Source organism: Lepidochelys kempii, chromosome 1 (genome assembly GCF_965140285.1).
Source record: "Lepidochelys kempii isolate rLepKem1 chromosome 1, rLepKem1.hap1, whole genome shotgun sequence".
NCBI classification, from domain to species: Eukaryota; Metazoa; Chordata; order Testudines; family Cheloniidae; genus Lepidochelys; species Lepidochelys kempii.
Genome location: NC_136380.1, coordinates 24659300 through 24686871, shown reverse-complemented (window position 1 = coordinate 24686871; position 27572 = coordinate 24659300). Strand labels below are relative to the sequence as shown.

The 27572-nt window shown below is 44.7% G+C and overlaps 1 protein-coding gene and 1 long non-coding RNA gene across 2 annotated transcripts in view; one reads left to right on the top strand and one right to left on the bottom strand.

Annotated features, from left to right (window-relative positions):
- Window positions 1-1204: 1204 nt before the first annotated feature.
- On the bottom strand, window positions 1205-9767 carry LOC140908840 (uncharacterized). The gene is made up of 3 exons (XR_012157990.2): window positions 9374-9767; window positions 5482-5578; window positions 1205-1765 (listed from the first exon to the last, which is right to left on the bottom strand). It is a non-coding gene; the product is annotated as an uncharacterized LOC140908840 (long non-coding RNA).
- CTSC (cathepsin C) overlaps window positions 9483-27572 on the top strand; it is a 33530-nt gene continuing 15440 nt past the window's right edge. Inside the window, exons 1-2 of the mRNA XM_073336719.2 lie at window positions 9483-9837; window positions 12993-13138. Coding sequence (XP_073192820.1) covers window positions 9672-9837; window positions 12993-13138 — 312 coding nt within the window. The 5' untranslated portion in view covers window positions 9483-9671. The remainder of the gene's footprint in view (window positions 9838-12992; window positions 13139-27572) is intronic.

Here is a 27572-nt window from a genome sequence, read left to right as displayed (position 1 = left end):
CACTCCCATTGGCCGGGAACTGTGACCAATGCGAGCTGCAGGGTGGCGCCTGCAGGCGTGAGGGCAGCACACAGAGCCTCACTGGCCACCCATGTGGCTGGTGGCCGCTTCCTGGGAGCCACGGTAAGTGCCGCTGGGACCCCGCATCCCCTCCCTCACCCCAACCCCCTGTCCTAGCCCATAGCCCCCTCCTGAACCCCAAACCCCTCATCCCTGGCCCCACCACAGAACCCACACCCCCAGTCAGAGCCTGCACCCCGCCACACACACACACTCCAAACTCCTCGGCCACAGCCCAGAGCCCTCTCCCGCACCCCAAACCCCTCATCCCTGGCCTCACCCCAGAGACCACACCCCCAGCCAGAGCCCTCACCCCCTCCTACACCCCAAACCCTTGCCCCAGCCCGGTGAAAGTGCATGAGGGTGTGGGAGAGCGAGTGATAGAGGGAGGTGGGATGGAGTGAGCAGGGGCAGGGCCTCAGAGACGGGGCAGGGAAGGGTTGTTTGGTTTTATGCGATTAGAAAGTTGGCAGCCCTATGGTTGTCTGATGCCTGACTCTGATGAGATCCGGAAAGCAGCTGTTTCTTTTACAGTACCGTGTACTCACCTGAGACCTGTGGTGTGCTGGAAACGGAAGAGCTGCACCTGGGGTTAGCCCGTCTGACTGGTGAGGAACAGCAATGCCTGGATGCTCCACTGCACCACAGGAGCTCTCTGTTGCAGTCCAGCTGCTCTCTTCAGGTCAGGCCCGCCGGCATTGATGAGCTGCCATCTGAATTTTACAAGCATTTCTGGCATCTCATTGGTCCTGACTTTTTTCTAGTGGTGCTGGAGTGCATCCAGAAGAAAGAGCTGACCTTCAGTTCCCAGAGGGCAGTGATCACCCTGCTGCACAGAAAAGGGGACCTCTGTGACTTACAGAACTGGAGACCTATTTCTCTTCCTGGTTCTGACTATAAGATTTTATTCAGGGCTTTAGCCAACCGACTGAAGGACTGTCTGGATTCTTTGATACACCCAGATCAAACATATTTTATTTGTATCTCTGTATTTTTGAGAATTTGTTTTTAATTTATGATGTTTTTACTGTTAGCAAACTTTGTAATCTGGATGTGAGGCTTGTTTCAATGATACCAGGAAAAGGCCTTTGATAGAGTTAACCATAGCTATCTTTTCAAAACATTAGAAGCTTTCGGGATCAGGTCAGTGTTCTCTTCATTTATTTCTTTATTGTACAACATTTTTAATGTCTTAAAGATTAATGGGGTTCTTAGCCAGTGCTTCCTGGTTTGTTCTCAGAGTGAGATATAGTGCTCGCATTTGGCCAGTTTCCTGCCTGGCTAAGGTTTTGCTTGTTCAAGCAAAAACTAGCTGTTTTGAAATCTCACCACAACAGAATGGCCCGGATAAAGTGATGTGAGGTGCCAGAGCTGTTCCGTGCACTGATTGTGGCCTGGCTGCAAATTGGTTACACCTTTTACAAATTGACTTGTAACCTGGACACTTTTTGGTTGACTTGGTGTGTTAACAATATTTGGAGTGAACTTGGTGATCCTGCCGCTTTAGTGATCCATGTTTAGTGTTTCTTTAAAAGGTGTTTGGCTTTATTTTATTCATATGCTTTTGTGTATATAATTTAATTGTATAACACTTTAATAGTTTTTAATGCAATTTTATGGGGATAAAGGTGTTTTTCATAACATGTCTTTCTCTCTCTCTCTCCTCCGCTCCTGTGAAAAGGTCTCAGTTTCATTCCTTTTCTCACTGTAAAAAACAAAAAAGTCAGTGAAGACAAAGCCTTTGTAGACAGAGCTTCACTTTTCAAAGCCATGCAACTAGGAGCAGGTCTACACTTACAATGCTGCAGCTGGGCTGCTGTAGTGCTTCAGTGAGGATAAATACTGGAGAGGGAGTGGAATTATTTAAGCTCAGTACCAATGTGGACACAAGAACAAATGGATATAAACTGGCCACCAGGAAATTTAGACTAGGAATTAGACGAAGGTTTCTAACCATCAGAGGAGTGAAGTTTTGGAATAGCCTTCCAAGGGAAGCAGTGGGGGCAAAAGATCTATCTGGCTTTAAGATTAAACTCGATAAGTTTATGGAGGAGATGGTATGATGGGATAACATGGTTTTGATAATTAAATATTCATGGTAAATAGGCCCAATAGCCTGTGATGGGATATTAGATGGGGTGGGGTCCGAGTTACCCAGGAAAGAATTTTCTGTAGTATCTGGCTGATGAATCTTGCCCATATGCTCAGGGTTTAGCTGATCGCCATATTTGGGGTCGGGAAGGAATTTTCCTCCAGGGCAGATTGGAAGAGGCCCTGGAGGTTTTTCGCCTTCCTCTGTAGCATGGGGCACAGGTCACTTGCTAGAGGATTCTCTGCTCCTTGAAGTCTTTAAACTACGATTTGAGGACTTCAATAGCACAGATATAGGTGTGAGGTTTTTTGCAGGAGTGGTGGGTGAAATTCTGTGGCCTGCGTTGTGCAGGCGGTCAGACTAGATGATCATAATGGTCCCTTCTGACCTAAATATCTATATATCTAAGATGCTGCCTACGTTATACATACTCCCCATGTCTATACCAGGAGTTAGGTTGGTTTAACCGCGTTGCTCAGGGATCTGGATTTTTCACACCCTGAGCGACATAGTTATACTGCCCTAATTTCATAGTGTAGAGCTGGCATCGGAGACAGACCTTGCAGAAAACTGTCCACAGACAAAAAATAACAGCAACAAAGTTGTGGACCCTCTCAGTGAGATGTTAACTTCAGAGCCTACTCAGGACTATATAAATGCTAATGTTATGGCATCCTAGCTGTCAAAGAAACAAATCCAAACTCTATTAGACTCCTGTTGAATTTGTGATTTACCCAGCACTTTATAATATTAGCATTTAAACGGTCACAGTCCAGACCCATCATCTACTCCCCTCCCTCCCCACCCTTTGCCAATACAGAATTCTCTATTCTTGCTTCTGTCATAAGACACTCTGCACAGATCAGGGAAGCTAGCTGAACCAGTTAAAGAGACAAGGTGGGTGAGGTAGCATCTCTTATTGGACCAACTTCTGTTGGTGAAAGAGACATGCTTTCAAGATATGCAGATTTCAGAGTAGCAGCCGTGGTAGTCTGTATCCGCAAAAAGAAAAGGAGTACTTGTGGCACCTTAGAGACTAACCAATTTATTTGAGCATAAGCTTTCGTGAGCTACAGCTCACTTCATCGGATGCATGCTATGGAAAATACAGTGGGGAGATTTTATATACACAGAGAACATGAAACAATGGGTGTTACCATACACACTGTAACCAGAGTGATCAGGTAAGGTGAGATATTACCAGCAGGAAAGCGGGGGGGAAAAAAACCTTTTGTAGTGATAATCATAGAATCATAGAATATCAGGGTTGGAAGGGACCCCAGAAGGTCATCTAGTCCAACCCCCTGCTCAAAGCAGGACCAATTCCCAGTTAAATCATCCCAGCCAGGGCTTTGTCAAGCCTGACCTTAAAAACCTCTAAGGAAGGAGATTCTACCACCTCCCTAGGTAACGCATTCCAGTGTTTCACCACCCTCTTAGTGAAAAAGTTTTTCCTAATATCCAATCTAAACCTTCCCCACTGCAACTTGAGTTGAAGCTAGGCCATTTCCAGCAGTTGACAAGAACGTGTGAGGAATAGTGTGGGGGGGAAATAAACATGGGGAAATAGTTTTACTTTGTGTAATGACACATCCAATCCCAGTCTTTATTCAAGCTTAAGTTAATTGTATCCAGTTTGCAAATTAATTCCAATTCAGCAGTCTCTCGTTGGAGTCTGTTTTTGAAGTTTTTTGTTGAAGAATTGCCACTTTTAGGTCTGTAATCAAGCGACCAAAGAGATTGAAGTGTTCTCCGACTGGTTTTTGAATGTTATAACCGCATTTGCTCCAACCCCTCAGACAGAGACAAACACCTATAAGACCTCTATCAAGCATTCTTACAACTACAATACCCACCTGCTGAAGTGAAGAAACAGACTGACAGAGCCAGAAGAGTACCCAGAAGTGACCTACTACAGGACAGGCCCAACAAAGAAAATAACAGAACGCCACTAGCCATCACTTCAGCCCCCAACTAAAACCTCTCCAATGCATCATCAAGGATCTACAACCTATCCTGAAGGACAACCCATCACTCTCACAGACAGGAGACAGGCCAGTCCTTGCTTACAGACAGCCCCCCTACCTGACGCAAATACTCGCCAGCAACCATACACCACACAACAAAAACACTAACCCAGGAACCTATCCTTGCAACAAAGCCCGTTGCCAACTGTGTCCACATATCTATTCAGGGGACACCATCATAGGGCCTATCACATCAGCCACGCTATCAGAGGCTCGTTCACCTGCACATCTACCAATGTGATATACGCCATCATGTGCCAGCAATGCCCCTCTGCCATGTACACTGGTCAAACTGGACAGTCTCTATGTAAAAGAATAAATGGACACAAATCAGATGTCAAGAATTATAACATTCAAAAACCAGTTGGAGAACACTTCAATCTCTTTGGTCACTCGATTACAGACCTAAGAGTGGCAATTCTTCAACAAAAAAAATTTCAAAAACAGACTCCAACGAGAGACTGCTGAATTGGAATTAATTTGCAAACTGGATACAATTAACTTAAGCTTGAATAAAGACTGGGAGTGGATGGGTCATTACATAAAGTAAAACTATTTCCCCATGTTTATTTCCCCCTCCCCTACTGTTCCTCACACGTTCTTGTCAACTGCTGGAAATGGTCTATCTTGATTATCACTACAAAAGGTTTCTTCCCCCGCCCCCCACCCCCACCCCACCCCCACTCTCCTGCTAGTAATAGCTCACTTTACCTGATCACTCTTGTTACAGTGTGTATGGTAACACCCATTGTTTCATGTTCTCTGTGTATATAAAATCTCCCCACTGTATTTTCCAGGGCACGCATCCGATGAAGTGAGCTGTAGCTCACAAAAGCTTAAGCTATGCAGAGCTCTTCTTCAGGTCTAGGAAAGGTACTGAGAATTTGGTCCAATAAAAGATATTACCTCACCCACCTTGTCCCTCTAATATGCTGGGACCAACATGACTACAACAACACAGAGACAACACTGTTAACACTTCTGTTCCAAACTATCAAGTTAGAACTCACTGCATTGAAATCTGCAAAACCAAGGCTGAATCTTACCTAAGACCTAGTCTACATGCACAGTGGTAGAAGTTTAAGTCTGTATCTTCCCTGGGTGATATTGTGATAACTATCTCAATGTACAGTCCTAGCAGAGAAATGGCACAGGTAGCTTTTAACTCCATGTAGCTACTCAAGGTAAATGTCAGGTAGGGGATACAGGTTGAGTTCCACTAGCTACCTGGAGGTAAAATCTACCTGTGCCTTATTTCCACAAGGATTTTATATCATTAGCTATCTCGATGTAAAGACATACCTGTATTTGCAGTGAAGACATAAGAACGACCATGCTGGGTCAGGCCAAAGGTCCATGCTAGCTCAGTATCCTGTCTTCCAACAGTGACCAATGCCAGCTGTCCCAGAGGGAATGAAAAGAACAGGTAATCATCAAGTGATCCATCCCATCACCCATTCCCAGCTTCTGGCAAACTGAGGCTAGGGACACCATCCCTCTCCATTCTGGCTAATAGCTATCGATGGACCTATCCTCCATGAAATTATCTAGGTTTTTGGGGTTTTTTTTTAACCCTGTTATAGTCTTGGCCTTCACAACATCTCTGGCAAGGAGTTACACAAGTGGACATAGCCTGAAGGTGTGACTCTAAACAGATTTAAGTTAAACAGGTGCAACTTAGCGTGTAGACAAGCCTTCAGCGACCATCAACTACACGTGGAAAGGGAGGCACAAAGCACAGTCCAAACCCGTATACAATCAATGTGACAGAGGAGAGATTGAAGCTTGGTCTACAGTACAAACTTACGGAGGTGTAACTAATTCCACACCCCTGGGTGATGTAGTTATACTGACCTAAACTCCAGTGTAGACAACACTGTGTCAACAGGAGGGCTTCTCTCATCGACAAAGCTACTTCTTTTTGGGGAGATGGAGTACTTACGCCATCAGCATAAGTACTAAGCGCTACAGTGGCAGAGTGCTGAAAGTGTAGGCAAGCCCTAAGATAGAGAGATGTTTTCTGCTCCAAAATAAGAGGAAGTGCAAGAAGGATATTTCCTCAAGTTATCAAGAAAACTTGCCCTCAGAAAGCGAGGAGGTAAACATTGTGTCCTGACACCATGGGTTAAAGGTGAGAGTCAGAAGAGATGGCATCATGCTATGTAGCCACCTGTCACCAGATCAGGAACAGTCAGAAATGGCAGTGCATATGGAAAACAAATTGTAGCTACCTCTGTCATATCCATTAGGGGTCTGTTCCTTTTTTATTTCGGTACCTTGACAACAGACTAACTAACTAACTAACTAATACAGACTAACACGGCTGTTACTCTGAAACCTAACATTTGTATAGCTTCTCATCCCAGCGAAGTTTCACTGCATTGAATTTATGCCAGTTTCCTTATCTGCAATGTGGGAGGAATTTTACTTCACCCACCTTTGTAAAACGTCTAATGATAGTCTCTGAATAAGTACAGTTTGTTATTGTTTTTTTGTTGCCCTGAACAAGGACTTTACTAGATGATGGTTCTAGCAATGTTGACATTGAAACTAATTCCTCCCCTTAAGGATGACTGGAAGAAATTCAAGCTGTGAAGTATTAGCATTGAAATTCAGTGCTCTCTTTTAACTAAAGGTGTGATTTTAAGCTAATTTAGTTAAACCAGTGCAGAAGACCATGTGGACACTCTGATTTTGGTTTAAACCAGGTATTGCTTAACTCATTTATGAATTGATTTAAGCTAAACTGCTATAAACCACTTTTAAACCAAAATAAGTGTCTACACAGGGGTTTCCACTGGTTTAACTTAAACAGTTTAAAAATACACCTTTAGTCAAAGTGATGCATTAATTTCAGTGTCAACACTTCATTGCTTAAATTTCTGCAAACTCCACTAGCACAGGTTTCAGAGTAGCAGCCGTGTTAGTCTGTATCCGCAAAAAGAAAAGGAGGACTTGTGGCACCTTAGAGACTAACATATTTATTTGACAGGTTTCAGAGTAACAGCCGTGTTAGTCAGTATTCACAAAAAGAAAAGGAGTACTTGTGGCACCTTAGCGACTAACCAATTTATTTGAGCATAAGCTTTCGTGAGCTACAGCTCACTTCATCGGATGCATACTGTGGAAACTGCAGAAGACATTATATACAGTAAAGTAAAACTATTTCACCATGTTTATTCCCCCCCTTCCGCTCCCCCCCTTAACGTTCCTCAGACTTCTTGTCAACTGCTGGAAATGGCCCACCTTGATTATCACTACAAAAGGTTTCCCCCCACCCCTCCCTAGCTCTCCTGCTGGTAATAGCTCACCTTACCTGATCACTCTGGTTACAGTGTGTATGGTAACACCCATTGTTTCATGTTCTCTGTGTATATTAATCTCCCCACTGTATTTTCCACGGCATGCATCTGATGAAGTGAGCTGTAGCTCACGAAAGCTTATGCTCAAATAAATTTGTTAGTCTCTAAGGTGCCACAAGTACTCCTTTTCTTTCCACTAGCATAGGTTATTTCTATGTATCTTATTCCCCGCTGCTCCTCTCCAGAATCCATTCACTCTTGCATAAATTGTCTAGTTTCTCTTTTTATAGACATAACCTTCAGAATGGAAAGCTATGCACATTTGGAATCTGCAGACACAATGAAACAACAGCCATTAAGAGAAATGTGAACTCCTTCATTCCATGGGTTTGCATGTAAATGCTCACACAGTTAACCATTTCACAGTTGATGTTCTTATCAGGAACACTCTCTTCATGTGCTTATCCATGGTTACTGGATATACCTGTCATATTCTGGCAGTCTACTCGTTTGAAAGGACCTTGTAAGCCACTGAAGCCAGGTCTACACTACAGCCCTATATTGGTACAACCACTTCATTCAGGGGTGTGAAAAATCCATGGCCTTGAGCAACATAGTGTCATGACCTAACCTTCTGTGTAGACAGCGCCGTGTCGATGGGAAAGCTTCTCCCATTAACACGGCTACCTCTTCTCTCGTCAGTGAAGTAGCATCTTCATTAAAGTTCTTCCTTGTCTTGCTGTACGTGAAGACACCCCTAAGGCTGCAAATTTGAGTATTCCGACAGGCTATTTAGCTAATACATGTTCGTTTGAAAATTCGAACTTGGATGTTTGCTACTGTCTGTAAAAATTATATGTGTTTTGTCTACTTAGAATGTAAGCGCTGCAGAATAGGGACAGTCTGCTACTCTGTGTTATACACTGCCAGCACAACAGGACCCTCTTGTCAGCAGGTCCCTAGGCATTACTTAGCCTGATTAATAATTATGGGGAAATGGTGGGAGCACTAGTGTAGACAAACCCTAGCTGCCATGTAATTACTGTGCCCTCTGAGCAGAAGAGAAAGGCAGCTGGGAAAAAGGGACACAATGTTTTACGTTTGAAGAAGCTGTATTAAAATATGAGGGAGAATAAGAAGTTCAAAACACACCAGGATTTCTCTGAATGTGTAAGTCAGGCTGGATGGTTAGTTTATCAGCTGATGAGCTGGAGGGGTTCTGTGGTTTCGTTTTGCACTTCCTTCTTTGTAAGCCTGGGGTTTGCAAAACTAGGCAGATTCTCTTTAATTTGAATCCCCCAAATTCAGTGGTGGGAGAGTCAACACACAAAAGGGTTGGGAGTTTGCTCTATCTCTGCAACAGACAAATCAAGCTGGTTTGATTTTGATTCTGTAAAAACTGGTCAATGGAGAGTTGCCAAATCAGAAGCAGCGGTGGTTCTGATCTAGGAACCAATTCGCTACAACCAGAAACAGTTTGGATCTGGCTTCTATTTCATATGAACCTCCCTCAACCCCCCACCCCCAAATTCAGTGGGAGGTGGAAGAGGGAGGAACTGGCAACACTGGTTTTGCCCCATCTCTATAATGGGGGGGGGGGGGGTATTTCTAACACAGCTGGCTGAAAATGTTTTGACTAAAGATTGTTGTTGTACTTAAATGAGGATTTTGTCAAAAATGGAAAGTTTTTGGATGGCCAGCGTTTGTTTTTTGTTTGTGTTTTTTTTTTTTGGGGGGGAGGGGATGATTTTTTTTAAAGCGGCAGCCCACAGGTTGTTCAGTGGGGGGCGGATCTGCTCCAGCCAGGTCTCTGCCTCTGCATTGTCTGAAGCCCCGGGGAAGATCATGAATGATGCTGGGGGACGGTGCGCGGCTAGCCCGGGATAACAGACCTGTCACCCCACGAGCGAGCTGGGTTTGCTGCTGCTGCATCCGGCTTGCTGCAGCCGGTAGGCCCGCTCCCGGGCAGGGCAGGGCAGGGGAGGAGGCCACCTTCCCCTTCTCCACGTGATCCCTCCGGGGCGGGTCTGGCTCTTCATCCCCGCCGGCCCCAACCTGGTAGCGTGCAGAGCCGGGAGAGGGAGGCCACTACCGCCCTTGCTGGGCTGTCTCCGCGCCGCCCGGTTCAGCGCCCCTCCGGTGACTCGGCTCCCCCAGCAGCGGGGCTGTGTGGCGCCGCCGCCCGCAGGCATGGGGCGCTTGGCATGGTGCCTTTTCCCCGTCCTCCTGCTCTGCCAGCTCCGGGAGTCGCTGGCCGACACCCCGGCCAACTGCAGCTTTGCGGACCTGGAGGGCACTTGGGTCTTCCGGGTGGGGAAGGGGGGCCAGAACCGACACATTAACTGCTCCGAGATGGGTAAGTGCTGGGGGGGGGGGCATTTCTCTCTCTCTCTTCCCCCCCCCCCCATTTTCTTTCTCCACCTGGTTTTCTCTTTTTGCTTTTCCCCCCCTCTGGCCAGCACGATAATCAGCTTGTGACAATCTCAGACAAACACGCTTTAGTTAAAATCCTTTTAAAAACGAACAAAAAAGCCCCCTTGGCCCCCTTAAGAGTGTTGGTAAAACACATTCTGTTCCCCTGGTTTTTAAAAACCATGGGGTATGTCTGATCCACTCCTGTTTGAACAGATCCTTTCTCTCCACCCCAGCCCCCCCCCAAATCTGCCCCCCCCAAATCTGCCCCCTAATTCATTTAGTGGGTGACTGTAAAACCACACGGGATATTTTTGTAAAAAGATTGTCTGGATTACGTGGCCCTTGGACCCGAGTTCGTAGAAACTTGTGTATTTGTTTCTTCTCTTTAAATTACTTTCTGGTTAACAGAAAAGGAGTACTTCTGGCACCTTAGAGACTAACCAATTTATTTGAGCATGAGCTTTCGTGAGCTACAGCTCACTTCATCGGATGCATGCCTTGGAAACTGCAGCAGACTTTATTTATACATAGAGAATATGAAAAAATACCTCCTCCCACCCCACTGTCCTGCTGGTAATAGCTTATCTAAAGTGATCATCTGGTTAACGTTTAGCTGGCCTGTCTTAGGAAATTCCCACTCTGATGTATCGATTCAGATATCAAAAGAGGAAGTAGAATGAGACATTGGGTGTTAGCCCCAACAATTCTGTAGGGAACTCAATGTGAGCTGTAAAAACTGTTTCAGAACTTTTCTCTTACAAATATAGGCATTTTTATTCTGTTACTAAGCAGCAATATGTTATGATAAGTTCCGGAGGTTAGGATGGGAATAGTGACCAACAATGGTATTTCCCTTCCTGTTCACCATGGGATGCTAAAGGGCACATTGGTTACAAGTAAACCAAGCCTACACATTTGAGTAATTTATGTTTTTAAGGCTTGTACCTTCCTTTTAAAAAGGAAAGTTACATCTGATTTCATTTTACTTGGCTTTTTGACCTTGCTTATGCCAGGAACAAGACTTCGCTACTTTTGTGTTTAAAAAATGGTTGTAGTAGTCTTGGATGCCTTTTCTAATGGGGCAGGGGCCTGGATTCATAAAGGTACTTCAAGTCTCTAACCCCCAGATTTAGGCACCTAATTCCCATTTTTAGAAGCCACTGTGATCTACAAAACTCCTGCTTGACTGCAGCTTAACCCCGTAGGTGCCTAAATTCGCTTGGCACCTACATTTTTGCAGTAAAGTGTGCCTGACCCTGCCTCTGGGCATGCACTCACTTCGAGCTGAGTGTGCGACTGATTCCCAGCTCGAGGAGATACACATGCTAGCTCTCCTCAAGCTAGTGCACTAAAAATGGAGTGTAGCTGCTATAGTGCAAGCAGTGGGAGGGGCTAACCACCCCAGCTAGGGCCCATCACAGATTCTGCTGGCTCCGCCCCCCTCTTGTGCTGCCACAGCTCTGCTTTATTGTTAGCATGAGTATATCTCCTCAATCGAGGAATCACACCCAATCTCAAAGTGGTGTAAATATGCCCTGTCTCCTAAACCACAGAGTGATCCACAGAGCAGGGAGCTGCCTTAGAATCATAGAACCATAGGGTTAGAAGGGACCCCAAGGGTCGTCTAGGCTAACCCCTGCCAAGGTGCAGGATTTGTTGGGTCTAAACCATCCAAGACGGATGGCTATCCAGCCTCCTTTTGAAAATCTCCAGTGAAGAAGCTTCCACTTCATCAGAGCTGTAGCTCACGAAAGCTCATGCTCAAATAAATTGGTTAGTCTCTAAGGTGCCACAAGTACTCCTTTTATTTTTGTGAAGTTTTTCGTGAGATTTAATCTAAATCTGCTCTGCTGTAGTTTGAACCTCTTGTCCTGCCCTGCTACCTGCGAGGTAGCTGATCTCTGTTCAAATCCCTTCTCATCTGGCAGAGGAGGGACTTGTAATGGGGGTCTCCCACATCCCAGGTGAGTACTTTAGCCACTGGCCTAAATGTTTTGTGTGGGGTTATACAGCCTCTGAGTGCACTTACTGGATTGGTCCTATACAGACAAGTTACACAGTGGAATAACTGTCGTCTTCTGGTTCCAGACCAGAGATAGGCACCTCCTGCAGCTGGGGCTTAGGTGCCTCTCTCTGAAAGGGTTGGTCTTAGACACACTGCTGTCATCGGCATCTTCCACTGGCTAGTTTAGGAAGCTCCCTGCCCAGCTTGCTAGGATTTGTGGATCACATTCTAAGTCACCTGTTTCTCCCCATGCATTGTTTGGGGAACCTAGGTGCCTAACTCAGACTTCGGGGATCACAGTGTGCTTCTGTGACTTTTAAGCATCTAAAAGGCAGTCGTTGCAGTGGATCGGGGCCAGAGACCTTTTCTTTTAAAACAATTACAATGGTTTGGAACATGGCTATATGCAAATCTGATTGCCGCCCCATATTTAAAAATGGTTTCAAAAATATTTTAAATGTCCTATGTGGATGTGAATTTAATCGAGTGCCATTGGTGAAACTGTCCAACAGCTGCTTTCTCCCCTAGCCCAGTATGAGGAATGCACATAAGTCATCTAAAATTGGGCCTCTTTCTCATATTGCCCCGGTGGTAGTTTTATTTGGCATTTCCCTGCCCCTGTTGGAACTGCTATGCAATGTCTGTTCTAGGCTGCATGGCACTGAATGGCAGAGTACTGATAATACTTAGCGACAGATGTGTGTCAAGAAGCCACTTCCAGTTTTGCTGTGATGGGGCCAATCATTTCACTGCTATTAATATCCAGAGTTAAGAAAGCTTGTGTAATAGATTCCACTTCAGGAAAATAAATCTATTCCTGCAACAGGTGCTCAGTACTTCTCACGTGCCAAACCCAGATATATATATATAAACCATAAAGCTCTGAAAGAAGTCAAGTGCACCAACAGGAAAAATACATCAAGCAAAAAACTGAGCCTGATAAAAGTTTGTCTGCCGGAGTAGTGCTTTCTGCATGTCATGGCAGCCCTAATGCTAGTACTTTATTTTCAAGTCTGGTCGTGTAACGGCGGAAGTGGCGTAGTAACTTTCTGGTTTAACCCATCCGTGTAAAACCTGTCTCATCTCTTCAGGACCTGTGGAAAAAAAGGTAGTTGTGACTCTTCAGAAGGTGGCTGTGGCTCAAGATGATCTGGGCAATTTTGGCTTCTTCACCATAATTTACAATCAAGGCTTCGAAGTTGTAATAAATGATTACAAATGGTTTGCCTTTTTTAAGGTAAGTTTTAATTTTTGTTACATTCTCCCCCCCCCCCCCAAAAAAAACAAACAAACAAAAAAAAAAACTGTCCGTACTCTGATTTCTCTTCATAGCCTTGTTGCCTAGTGGCTAGAATACAGCACTGGGAGTCCAAGAGGCCTGAGTTCCACTCTTGAATCTGCCACTGGACTGCTGGTTGAGCTTGAGCAATTTACTTCACCTAACTGTGCATCCTATCCCCCCTCTTTAAAAGGGGAGTAACGGTACTGACCTCCCTTGAGATCTACTGATGAAAAGCACGATATAAGGACTCCTAAGTATCTTTATATTAAAAAACCCCCTCAAACTATTCACCAGTGTAGGGTGTGGATTCCTGATCCAGCCATTCTTGCTGAGCCAGCTATATTATGGACAGTCTTTTGTCCTGCCTCTTTTCTGATGGAAAGAATTGACAGTCTTTCATAGTGAAAATACTTTCCTGAGGGACTGGTTTGATCTTGTCCAAAATGACAAATTTGGGTGTGGTTACTTTCCTAACTGAATGGGGAAACCAACATCAACTGGGCTGATGTCTTTGGATTGGTACTGTTCAGGACCTGAAATTTGTTCATCTCTTGATTTTTAAATAACTTAGTGGCCATTTTGTTGTATTTAGACCAAAATACTCTGTATTTAACTATAAATTAATCAGCTAAAAGTAATTGGGATCCAAAACAGTCCCTTTGTTTCTTTGATTCTTTATAGCAGGGTTTCCCAGACTTGGGACACCGCTTGTTCAGCGCGCCGGGCCAGTTTGTTTACCTGCCGCGTCTGCAGGTTCGGCCGATCGCGGCTCCCACTGGCCACGTCCCAAGTTTGGGAAACGCTGCTTTATAGTGAATAAAAGATTTCCTCAAATCTCGCTCTCTTGCTCTCTTTTTTTTTTTTTTTTTAAATAGTCTTTACACATTAAAAATAGCCCTCCTTTTGAGAGAGGGCCTTGGTATGCACTTTAGGGTTTGTCTGCATAGGGAAATTATTCCAGAATAAAGGCAGGGTGTCAATATAAAGTGCAGTAGCTATTCTGGAATTGCTTCCCCCCCCCATCCCATCCCCCATATGGATATTCTTATTGCAGAATAAAAAGTTCCTTTTTCTGATTTATCTTAATCTGCTTCTAAAGTGGGTTAAGCAAAATCAGAAAAAAAAAGATATTCCAGAATAGCTATTCTGGTTAATTTCGCCATCTGGACAAGTCCTTATTAGGTGTGAATAATGTCACATAAAACTGTAAACTGAGCTGCAGCTTCACCCCTCCCCTCTCTCCAGCCCCTCACCCCAAGCAGGGTGGAAGGATCACAGCTAGGGGTGAAGAGAGAGGGGCAGCTTGGGGGACAGCCTCATGCTGCTTCATTAGGCAAGTCTAACAGTGAGGGAAGTAAAGCTCTGATGAGCTAATCTGGATTCTCCATTACTTGACCTCTTTAAATCAAGACTGGCTATCTTTTTTCAAAAAGATATGCTATAGCTTAACCAGAATTTATGGTCTTGAGGCAGGTATTATTGGGTGAGGTTCTCTGGCCTGTAATATGCAGGTCGTCAGATTAGACTATCATAATGGTTCTGTCTGGCCTTGAAATCTATGAAATTTTAAAGATTATAAAGTAGGAAAGAATGAGATCTAGTTATGTTTGCTTTGCATTGCAGTTCACCTGGGACTATGTAAAGGTAAATCCCTAAATAAACTTTAATTACCTTGAGGCGCTGCATATCTCACTGTGAATTATGAATTGTTGCCATTACTAAGGTAATGGAGCCCAATATACTGGCTTGTTTTCTTTCACGCACCTAGGACTGAACTATTAATTCCATCTGTCAGAACTGAACATCATAATGTTACTTTCCTTGACAGACACACTTAGGGGAAATACTAGACCGACACAGACAGTGGGATCCTTAGGCTGATGTCTTTCACATTAAATGTGAAGAGTTGCTTCAAGAGCCAATAAAGTGAGCTGTTGAGACAAATGTCAGTTATCAAGTTACATCTTGATAAACTGTAGAAACAGCAAGTGAATTCTGAAAGAAATGTAAACAAGCTGCATTTCCACAGATAGGCTCCCCTGGTGCAAGAGTTGCTGGGTAACAGTGCTGCTCCAGTAGCATTCACAAGAGATTAAACTTGGCTCATGTGAAATCAAAGTTCATTTGGAGAGCACTAACTGAGTCAAAGGGCCGTGGAAGTCAGACTGATAAAAACACTGGTCTGACCTATTCTTATATGTTTGTGAAAGCTGGTTCAGTGCCTTGAAATGTGGTGGTAACTGCTACCTAATGAGTATTCTGACTATTCCTCAAATAAATGCATGAACAAGGAAGAATGAGGCTCTTTGAGATTCAGAGGAAAAATATCTGAGACTCGCTATTGCATGGCAGTTTGATCCATTCCTGGTTTTGCGGATGCTGTTAGTAGTTGGAGACATAAAAGGTGCTTATTGAATAGGTAGGCTATTACACCACCATTGACGATTAATGTTTCAGATTCCTTCAGCAGGCCATACCTGGGTTAAAGTCTCCGTTCTTTCAAAGAGTGTTCTCCTGCTGACAATGCAAATGCCTTTCGTTGGGAGTAGAAGTTTTTTGTTGTCAGGAGAGCCAATAAACAGCGGCTACACTGCACGACTTTTAGCGGCATGGCTGTGGCAACTCAGCCATGTTGCTAAAGGCTGTGTAGTGTAGACATAGCCTCTGTCTTGCTGGGTTTATCTCGAAGAGCAAGGGTAAATATTAGAAATCTCAGTGCAAGGAGCCAATTTTCCTAGCAAAAACTTATTTCTAAATATCTCTCTACTATTTGAAAACCTTTTACTTTAGTTAGTTAATACAAGTGAATGCTTGGTAGACGACTAGGGTAGACTATCAGAATGCACTTCACCTTAACTTTGGAACCTCACAGCTCATTGGCAGGGCAGAAATTATTCTCTAGCATTACAAGATCATTCTTCCTCTGAGTTCTTCCCTTTCATTTCTCTTGTTCTTTGCAGGATTATTAGTGGTTTACACATGGAACCGCTGCAGAGGGAAACTTGAGTAGAAGAGTTAACTAAACTAGAAGCAGAAGTTCAAATAAAACGTACATTGAGCCTTGAGTTTACTAACAGCCCATGATAAAGGAGTGGGATTACAAATTAAATGCCCCGCAAAACTAGTCTTGAAACCAAAATTAGGTTTAATTGTCCCTTATGTTCTTACTCATGTTGTAAAATTCACTATATCAGCAGATCTAATTATAGCAGCCCCATGATATTGCTAGATCACACTTTGGTCTTGAAATTGTAGCTGGCACAAAACAGAATCTTAACTATCTTTTCACAGTGCTATCATCATGTCTGTAAAGAGGGACCTGGACACTTTTATTTTACAATGTACATAGGATGTTAGATTTTTTTAGAATAAAAGAAACTTTCTCTTTGGGTCAACTAAGTGCTGATTCACCCATCACTAGGTAGCTAACTGGGCTCCCACTGCTTTTTATATCTATATATAATATAGATATATATAATGTTACTATTTCACATATCATGCAGCAGACATAACTCTAAAGTGTGAAGTTGGTCATGTTTCCTCACCCCTAAATTTAAGTTTGCCACTCTTCCTCTTGAAGAAATTGCAGAGTTGAGGATCAGAAGAGCAGTACACCAACATGAAGGCTGCCTCACGACTGTTCCATGGCCATCTCTTTGTTAGCTCGTTTAAAGGTGCAGCAAAGTCAAATGAGTTTGTTTTTAGTGTTCCTTTGACAAGCTAAACTGTAACCTTGATAGAAGTACAGGATTGAGCCGAGGATTGGTCCCACTACCGAGGCCTTTTTTGCACAGCAGATTTACCCTGATTTCAACCATGTGTGTCAGACCTGGGCGGGTGGGGTGGGGAGGGAGAGATTATCAGACATCTACCTACAGCAGGGTTCTTAAACCTTCCTCTGAAGCATCTAGTACCGGCCACTGTCAGAGACAGGATACTAGACTAGATGGACTGGGTTATGATCCAGAATGGCAATTCCTGTGTTCCCCCTAGTGTACACAGGTTTCAGAGTAACAGCCATGTTAGTCTGTATTCGCAAAAAGAAAAGGAGTACTTGTGGCACCTTAGAGACTAACCAATTTATTTGAGCATAAGCTTTCGTGAGCTACAGCTCACTTCATTGGATGCATACTGTGGAAAATACAGAAGATGTTTGTTTTTATACACACAAATACACATAAGGAGAGTGATCACTTTACATAAGCTATTACCAGCAGGGGAGTGGGGTGGGGGGAGAGAAAACCTTTTGTAGTGATAAACACCCATTTTTTCATGATTTATTTGTATAAAAACAAACATCTTCTGTATTTTCCACAGTATGCATTCCAATGAAGTGAGCTGTAGCTCACAAAAGCTTATGCTTAAATAAATTGGTTAGCCTCTAAGGTGCCACAAGTACTCCTTTTCTAGTGTACACAGAGCAAACTGCTACTAACTGCCATTTGTACTGGGGTAAGTCACTTAACCTTTAGCTCTTGCTCTTTTTCTGTAAACTGGGCATAATATTTATATAACTCAGTACTAGTAGGGGTGTTGTGAGCTTGTGTACAATGGTTATGAGAGCGTATTTTGCATTAAGGATACATATATGAGAAGTCTGATCTTAATACATGTCTGCTATTGATTTTATATATATATATATATATATATATGTGTGTGTGTATATATATATATAATTTTCCTTTGTTTTTGCAACCTACTTACCAGTCACTCACTGTAAAATTTTCTTAGGATCTCACTGATTTTACAAGTCACTTGTTCTTACGCCTGGGCACTGTGGGGAAATGAGTTGTCACACCAAAGGAATGGACTGGGTGAGCTTATCCATATATTTTTTTAGCTGTCAGTAGTTTGTGTAAATATTACCTAGTAAAGGAGGGCTTGTTGATAGCTTTTTGTGTGGGCCCAACTTTAGAATCTTACTCTTCCCCTCCTCCCAACCTCCTTAGCCTTGGAACCATTAAAAATGCAGAGTCCTACTGCATTTTCCAGAGCTCCCGTTTGTCACAAGTCGTAGTTTTTATGGTGAATGTTTATTGCAACATATGAAAAAGGGAGGATCTTGTAACTGTGGTCTCTTAAGACATTCAGTGCACTTGCAGTGTGCTACATAAATAGCAACCTACTGATGTCCCAAAGAAGGAGAAGCATTTAATTTAAGCCAGGTATACACTTCAGACCTAAATGGACTTAACTAATTTTGCTCAGGGGTGTGAAAAATCCACACCCTATGACCAACGTAGTTATACCGACCTAACCCCCTGTGTAGACAGCACTACATTGACAGGAGAGCTTCTCCCATTGACTTATCTACCACCTCTCGGGAAGGTGGATTAACTGCGCCAATGGGAGAAGCTCTCCCATCAGCGTAGTAGCACCTTCACTAAAGCGCTACAGCAGTGCAGTTGCACCACTGTAGCACTGAATGAGAAGACAAGCCCTTGGGCTTTCACACCTATCACACAAAGGAGTTCATCCTGGCCTGCAACCACTGTAAAGATAAGGCAGGTAGCTATGCTGTCCCTTCTAAAGGTGACTAATAAGATTAAGCCTCTTAAAATGGAACTTTTAATTAACTTTCCAGGTGCCCACTATTAAGAGGGTCATGTAACTTTTTAAGAATGTATCTTGTTTTTTCTACAGGTCCTGAAATCTAGGCCCACACAAGATTGCTGTCTGCTACATGTTGAAATCCAGCGTGCACTATATCAAATCTACCACAGGTCCCAGTGGAACTGGATTCTGTAATACAGGGTCTCTTCTAAAGTTTATCCATTATCCTGTGTAATAAACAATTGCAAACATTACAATATTAAAACAGTAGGGTGAGATCTGTGGGATAAAATAAGTGTTATTCTCCCAAGCATCAGCTCTCTCATGATGCCAAAATAGGCATCACTCACATATCTTAATATGATTGCCCATCTCCTTTCTCATCTGCTTTGATCAGCAGTGAAATAGTTACATCATGTTGAAATCATTACATTAGTCAACATCCCATTGATATGAATGTGAGCAGTTCCCATTTCTTAGAGCTGTTTGTCAATTTGTAGATTCAGACAGACCTCAGTATCAAAGACACTTGACTTACATTTAAAAAGTTGATGTTTGCAACCATAAAGAAAGGCTCTTAAAGGTGAGTTACAAAGGGGAAAAAATGAGTTTGTGACCTTCTTTACTAAGACCCGAACAGTTTTTACAAAGTGAATTTTCAGTGCTTGTTTCTCACATTAGAAATTCATATCTTTAGAGCCTAGCACGTGATGACTGGAGAGTTAGTAAAACAGTGATATCACAAGAGCTTAGAGTGTGAAAGTTGAGCACGAGGGGAAGAATTTAGTCAGTGTTTCAATCTTTTATGTTAGTTTATGGTAACACCTATTTAACCTTCATGACTAACGTACATTTTGGGGGCAGGAAGTCTGCTAAAGACTCAACATCTCTGCCTCCTTAATTAAGGTGTGAGCTAATATACAACCTCTGAGGCCTGCCCTCCTCCAACAAGTTCTCCAGCAAAACCAGGGAAGACTGAAGTTTGACATTCCTGATATGATTTTTTAAATTTAAAAGTGGGGTTCAGGCCACCTTTATGTATCAAACGTGTTTTAAAAAAAGTCACAAGCCCAATTTGTTTTTAAAAAATCCCAGTCACCTTTAATTTATTAAATGAGAGTTTTGATTCTGGAGCACAAAATGATGGCTAAAGTGCCTAGTTGCTAAGTGGCTGCAAAGTGGCCTCACCTGATGCCAACAAAACAGGAACTTGCTGGAACCAGTGTAAGGATAAAGCATGGGTCAGCGGTGTAAGACATCACCAACATAGTGCATGCTGGGTATTTGCAGCAAGTAATAGCTGGTTGTCGGCCTAGACTTCAGGATCTGCCAAAGAAATAAGGTATGTTCTTGGTAGGTTTGAAATTTGAATGCACCTTGGTTTGGACCATTAGATTTGTGGATCATCTTTTAATCCTGTTAGTGAATCGAAATTAATAATTTTCACACTTCTGAGTGTGATTTAATAACATGCACCTGCTGTTTGCTTAGCCTTAATGTGTGAAATAGAAATACATTCGAGTGTAAACCTTCTGCTGCTGCAGAATAGCTGTCTGGTCTGCTCTCCTGATGCCAGTGCAAAAATGCATTTCCTGTCCAGTGGTTTACATTTGTATAGATAGTGAATCCAATATTAGGTAGTATGGTATACTGCTCTGGGTAGCATCTCATTCTGTCAACGTTTAGGTATGCATTGCCCATTAGTGTGCCCTGGAGTCTGATTGGAATTATGAAATAGGTCTTTCTCACTAAAATCTTAAGCATCTCACTATACATTTCACAGGAGAAAAGGAGCAAATAGGAGAAAAATTGTTCAAGATGTTAGGCTTTGTTAAAGACGTTAGGCTTTAACATAGCTATTCCATGCTGCGCTCTGAACCATATTCCTAAAACTTTTAAATGTTTGTGTGATGGAGGCAAAAGAACTAACATGATCCTTGGATATTTAAATAAAGGAATATGGAGCAGGAGTAGGAAGACAGTATTACCTCTCTTTAGGTATTGGTATGCTCACTGCTGGCATACTGTGTTCAGTTCTGGTCTCCACACTTTAAAAAGGATGTTGAAAACTTAGAAAAGGTTTCAGAGAAGCTCTGTAAGGCTGAAAAATATGCTTCATAATGGGAAATATAAGAACCTCAACAGGAACAACTGTCATTATATAATCTAGAATTACCTACACAGGGAGAAAATTTGACATTAAAAGAGTACTTTAATCTAGCAAGGGTATTACACTATCCAGTGGCTAGAAGTCTTTAAATCAAGATGTGCCTTCACGGCACCTGAAGTTAGGGGCTCAGTGCTGGAATCACTTGGTGAATATCTGTGCCCTGCATTATACAGGAGGTCAGTTGGTTCCTTATTGGTTCCTTCTCGCCTAAAATCTATGAAGTTAGTAGAATTCAAACAGAAAATAAGTTTTGAGTTCTTAACAGTGAGGATAATTAAGCACTGGAACAGAGTACCATGGGATGCAGTAAATTCTCCATCACTTGGAGTCTTTACATGAAGACTGGATGCCTTTTTAAAGGCAGACGTAGTTCAGCCACTGGTTGTTTGTCTAGTTAATGTTAATTTACATAGTAGGGAAGAATATTTCCTCCATACCAGGAGCTATTGGGTAAAATTCTACCTGTGTATGCAGGAGGGCAGACTAGATGTTCAGATGGCTCCTTTTTGGCTTTAAAATCTGTGAATTTGTGCTCTTAAATCAGATTAGGTAGCAAAGAGATACTCCTGTGGGAATTCTGCGCCAGAATTTTGCAGAAATTAACATGGTGCGTTCAAAATTTCCTTTCCCTCACAGAAATGGGTGCAGTACTGCTAGCTGCCATTAGGGGCCATAGAAGACACTGCTGAGAGGGAGCTAGAGCAGAGTTTCCCAAACTGGGGTTCGCAAGGGTACTCCAGAGGGTCCGTGGGCCCTGCTGATCAACTTCTCCCGCTCCCTCCCTCAACTCCTCCTCCCTCCCAGCACCTCCTGCAAGCCAGGGAACAGCTGTTCAGTGGCGTGCAGGAGGCGCGGAGAGGGGGCAGAAAGGTGGAGCAGGGTTGGGAAGAGGTGGGGTGGGGTCTGGGGCTGAGTGGGAGGCTTGGGGATCTGTGAAAAGTTTTAAAACAAAATGGGGGTCCTCAGGTTGCTAAAGTTTGAGAATCCCTGAGCTAGACTGCTAGAGGGTTCCTGGCAGCTGCAGTTCTCAGTATGGCTTGAGGGAAGGAGGCAGTGGGTGCGCAGGAAACTCCATGCAAGCATGGGACCGAGCGTCAGGCTGTTTCTCCCTCTGGATCCCTGGGCTCTGGGGAGGGAGGGAGTGTGGGTATCTGGATAAGAGGGCTGGGGCCCTGCAGCTGCACTCTGGGGCGGAAGGGGGTGGGTTCTTGGGTGGAAGAGGGGTGTTGGTATCTGGGCTCTGAGGGAGGATGCTGGTATCTGGGCCTGGGGTCCCCTGTGGGCTCTGGGGGGAAGGGGGTTTGGGTGTATTGGCTGGGGTGGGGCTGCTGCGGGGGGGGGCGGGAGGGAGGGAGGGGTTGTGGGTATCTGGCCCCCCAGCTGGGCTCTGTGTGGGGGAAGGGGGCAGGAAAAATAGGAACTGGGTTGTCATAGGGGTTTCTTTAACTCTCTACTCTTGGGGAAATTTTTGTGTGTGTCTGTATTGTTACAGACATATTTGCTGCCAGGTATTTTGAAATAAATTACCAAAATAATTGAAACCGGTGTTATTATGTAGTGTTATTTTGACAAATAAAATATGCAGAATTTTAAAATATTGTGCGCAGAATTTTTAATTTTTTGGTGCAGAATGCCCCCAGGAGTAAAGATCTGCATTATCTGTTTGATGCTACGTCCTCTAGTGAACAGTGCTTTGCAGTCTCTTCTCACCTTAATTCACTGTTCTCTAGCAGCAGTTGTTTTGAAAAAATCCAGGGCTGAGCAATAAGGGAGAGCATTACATACATTCTTGGGGATGTAGTTTTTCTGCTGGAAAAAGAAGTCTTAAAAATAAACGTAAAGAAGTTGGCAACCCACTTGTACATCTGAGGTATTAATTGACAGCAGTTTTCTCTGTAAATTTCACTTCCAGTTTGCAAAAGTTTATTCTGCCCTTAGTTATCTCAGTAAAATGCCACACTATTTTCTCACACAACTTGTAAGCAAGGCTACTCATGTCTTAAAGATGACCTAAGGATTTTAATAAATTGGTCTCTTTTGGACTCCTGTAGTATGTATAAAGTATGCCTGAAAGGGGTTTTTAAAAGACATTTTTTGTTGCTTCATATCTGAGATATGAGGACTGTAAACTTATCTTCTCATGCTTTGTTGGATTGGTTGTATATATCTGAGGATGTATAGCTCTTGCCTTAATTGAAGGGGCAGAGATGCTGAAACTTTAACAAAAGTTTCCTGTCTCCAAAATGATAATTGCACATTGGAGGTTACAAAAGTTAACTAATAGTCTGATTAAAAATCTCTTTGGTTCTTAGGCTGTGTCTATTTTATGATAAATGTGGGTTTGAACAGCGGCTAACAGAAGATCCTAATGTAGACAAGGCAAGCTGTAGTCTTAATACATACTAGCTGGTCAAGGTAGGGTGACCAGACCTCCCATTTTTAAAGGGACAGTCCTGTATTTAAGCCCTCCTGCTGGTGTCCCGACTTTTTCTTAAAAATGGGCAATTTCCCATATTTTCTGTCTCCCCCCGCAATCGGTACTGGCGGGTCCTGCTGCTGGCTGGATTCCGGCTCACCAGTGGTGGTGGTGGGGCGGGGCAGGGGGTCCAGTGGCCAACAATGTGGGTGAGTGTGCAAGGCTGGTGGCAGGATGAAGATGCGGGGCTGGCGGCTCCCCCTGCTGCTCCATCACCGCAGCCCCCACTGCATGCCAGCTCTCGGCCAGCAGGACCTCGCTCCCACATCCTGTTTCCTGCCCGCGCTGGCTGCATGCTGCAAGCTGTGGTGGCTGATGAGTGCGGGCAGGCACCAGGCGGTGGTCGGTTACATGTTGCTTCTGCTGTCCACCTATCGGCCCTTTATGCGCTCCCCCTCTCGCTGTCCTCTCCCTGCTTTGCCCCCCCCCGCCCCTTGCCCTTCTGCTCGTCCTTATCCCCCCCGGTGGGGCACATCCCACTCCCAGTGCTGTGCGGAGAGCCAGCCCCTAGTCGGAGTGCTCAGCTCTCCTTCCCCCACTGCCTCTGGCTGGGCCGGTGCCCTGGGAAAGCCCAAAACCTCTGGACCGGGGCACTGGCCAGGAGGAGCAAAGCCCTGCATGTTCCAAAGCCCCGCATAGTGCTGGCACAGGGAAGCCTCTCCACCACTCAGCTAAGCTCTGGAGTGGGGTGGGTTGCACCCTCCCCTGCTGAGACACCTCTCTGGTCTGCTCTGCTGAAGTCCGTGCAGTCAGGTTCCCTGGGCCCTGATGCACAATGCATCCGGAGGCGGCTAGGTTACGTCAGTGGCCAGCAGCAGCCTGGAGATGTTAGCTGCCTTTCGACACTGTGCAGGCCCGAAGGGACAAGCTTCTTCCAGCTGGGTGGGGGGCGCGAAGAGAAGAGATGAGCTCTGCAAAGACACGGGCCAGGTCATCCTCCCCACCCCGCGGCTGGAAGCAGCTCCCATCCCTTCCCTCCTCCACAGTGCTGAAAGACTGCTGCTGGCCACATTCTGGTGTGAACCTTGGCAGAAATTGAGGAGGGGGGGGGGGAAGGGCATGTGACCTTATGTGCTGCCCACGTGTTGCCTTGGGATATGGTGCCAGGTACCAGGAGAGGCGGGTCCGTCCAGGGGGTCAGTCACCCCTGCTGTGTGAGAGAGGTGTAAGGGAGTGAGTGTGTGTCTGGGGGCTAGGTGTGTGTGTCACCCCTCCCTGTGTGAATCCTAAACCCTTAAAGATAAGAAGGTAAATAAAAAGAATCCAACTACGCAATATTGTTTTTTAATGGGCCCAGTCAACTTGATGTTAATTTGAACATTTGTACTGCATAGTTCGGATTGATTGCTGTTGAACTGGCTTGAATACGAGTAATTTTACCAAGTATGACCAGGGAAATATGGTCACCCTAGGTCAAGATAAACCCTAGAAAGTGTTAAAATTACAGCTTGCCTTGTCTACACTAGGATCTTATGTTAGCTAACATACTAAAACCCCACCCTTTGTCATAGTGTAGACATAGCCTAAGAAGGCAAAAGATTCTTAACATGTACTAAGGTTTACTTTGACCAGCTAATATGTGTTAAAACTACAACTTGCCTTGTCTACACTAAGTTTTTTTAACATATTAGTTACCAAGTGTTAAAAACACACCCATTTTTAGCAACCACGTCAAACAGCTGAAGTGAACATGGATCTTCAGTTCTGTGAACGACTATGTTGTTCAGGTTCTGAACTGCATGCGCTTAGAATAAGCCTGCTTGAGGGTATATTCTGCGATACCAGTGCAGCACGGGCCTACAATGCTCATTAAAAAGGGAAGGTTTTCAAGCCCTAGTTCTGTGGGTTTAAGACATGGGGTTTATTTTTAATTTGATCTGTAGTTTTTGCTTAAGTTCATGAAATTTCAGTGTTGAGTGTTCAAATTTACTGAAAATGTTATGAGGCAAGGAAAGAGGATAAAATGCCTAAGGCTGCTTATTAGAAGGATATGAGTCACTTGGTAATTTCACATTCTCCTATTGTAATATCCTATTTATAGTGCTGTTATACACCAAGGTGTTCTATTCATCTGAATAAAATCTGTCAATGATTTTCCTTTCTAAAGGCTGAGTTTTAATTTGCTTAAAAACAATGAAACCACTAAAAGATCCACGTAGAAACTAGTCAGTTTCAGAAGATGGAGGGACCTGCAGCAAAGGGAATAAAATTGGGCTTGTGACCTCTTTTATGTTTCTTCATGATTTATAAAGAAAGCCTGAAGTTTTTTCACCAAAAGAAGTCAGGGAGGCAGTTTTATATTATTAAAATGCAGTTCCTGTTGGGCCTAGATGTATACTGTTAGATCACATAAATAAATAGTGAGTGGGGTAGCTTGGGGCTTGTCTTCAGCCAATGTTGCCACCGTCCTGTTTTGAACACAAGACAAATGCTGTGAGCCTGTGTCTGGTTTGTTAGAAGGAGGGTGGCAAGCAGGTGGGTATGGATTGTTAAGATTCAAGGTCAATACTCCTCAGGAACAGCATATTCAGGCTATTATGGAGAGCCAAGTACAGTACACTCACAGTGAATGTTTATTAATGTAAAGTTAATAACTTTCTGCTTCTGATACAGAATGTCTGGGCTTTATCAGCACTGTTTTTTTGAGAATCCCTCCAGACTATAGAACAAATGCAAAGTCCCACCCGCATTAAAACCCGCACCCCTAGCCAGAGCCCTCATCCTTCCCACACCCCAACCCTCTGCCCCATCCCTGAACCCCCTCCCACACACCAAAGCCCTTGGCCCACCCCCACCACATAAATTTTATTATGTGCATCAATATGAAGCTGATGCGTCATATTGGTGCACGTAACAAAATTCATTCCACACATGGGTGTAAAAAATTAGAGGGAACGCTGCCCCAGTGTCTCCCCGGGCTCCACCCTCCCCCCCCATTGCCCGAGTTGCCTTCCGCAGCCTCGCACCCCAGGCCTGCCCTGCTCCTTGTCTCCTGTACCAGGCTGCCCTCCTGACCACAGCACTCACCCCTAAGACTGGCCCTGCTGTTGCTTTCCTGCTCCTCTGCCCTGGGAACTCCCTACAGCCTCCTTCCAATAGCAGGTTCCCCAGGAAACAGCAGCAGCTGCTTCTGCTCCTGATTCAGCTAAGGAGTACCCCCCCACGCTTCCTCTAAACCAGGGGTCTCAAAACCAGGGGACCCCAAAGTGGGTTGTGACCCCGTTTTAATGGGGTCGCCAGGGCTGGCGTTAAACTGAAGCCCAAGCCCCACCACCTGGAGCCAAAGCCGAAGCCCAAGGGCTTGAGCCCTGGGCAGCAGGGCTCAGGTTACAGGCCCCCTGCCCGGGGCTGAAGCCCTTGGGCTTCAGCTTTGGCCACCCGACCTGGGACAGTGAGGCTTGGACTTTGGGCCCCCCCAAGCGGGGGGGCGGTGCTCAGGCTTCGTTCCCCCTCCTGGGGTCATGTATTATTTTTTGTTGTCAGAAGGGGGTCACAGTGCAATGAAGTTTGAGAACCGCTGCTGAAAACCAAACCTCTCCCACACCCCAGGTTAGCGGGAAGTCTCCTTCCATTTACTGGCTGAACTCACCCCACTTCCCCAGACCCCCATATGCTGCTGTGTGGGGTTGCTACCGGCTGAGAGGGTTATGGCTCCTCCCCACCCCATAGCTTCAGATAAACTGGAGCACGCAGAGGCTAGGCTGTGGCTTTCCTTTGCTGTAAAGGATATGGAGAGGAGGAGGAGAAGGAGGAGGTAACGTCTCTCTTCCCCCAAGGCGGAGGGGGTAGAGGGCTTCACCTATCTCACACACTTGTATGGCTTGGCCAGCCAGCAGAGTGTGTTGTGTGTGAGGTGTGATCCTCAGGTGTCCCCTCCCCCAAACAGACAGCCCCCCCCCATACACAACTGCTGCAAGGGAAGGGAGATCAGTGGTTGGCTTCCTCAGCCAGGCCTCCCTCATGCCAGCTTCCTGGGGGGAGACAGAGCCAGGGCTGGCCTCCTCAGTGGGGATCCCCAGAGCAGGTCTGAAGGAGAAGAGAAGGAAATGGGGGGTATCCCGGGGGGAAGCATGGACTGGCGCACGTTAGCACATTTCCCTCTCCTCTCCCAGTCTGCACGGCTCACTGGGTGCAGCAAAGGGGACTCTGCTCCCACCAGGCAGTAACTGCACCTCCCGCCCCGCCCCAGC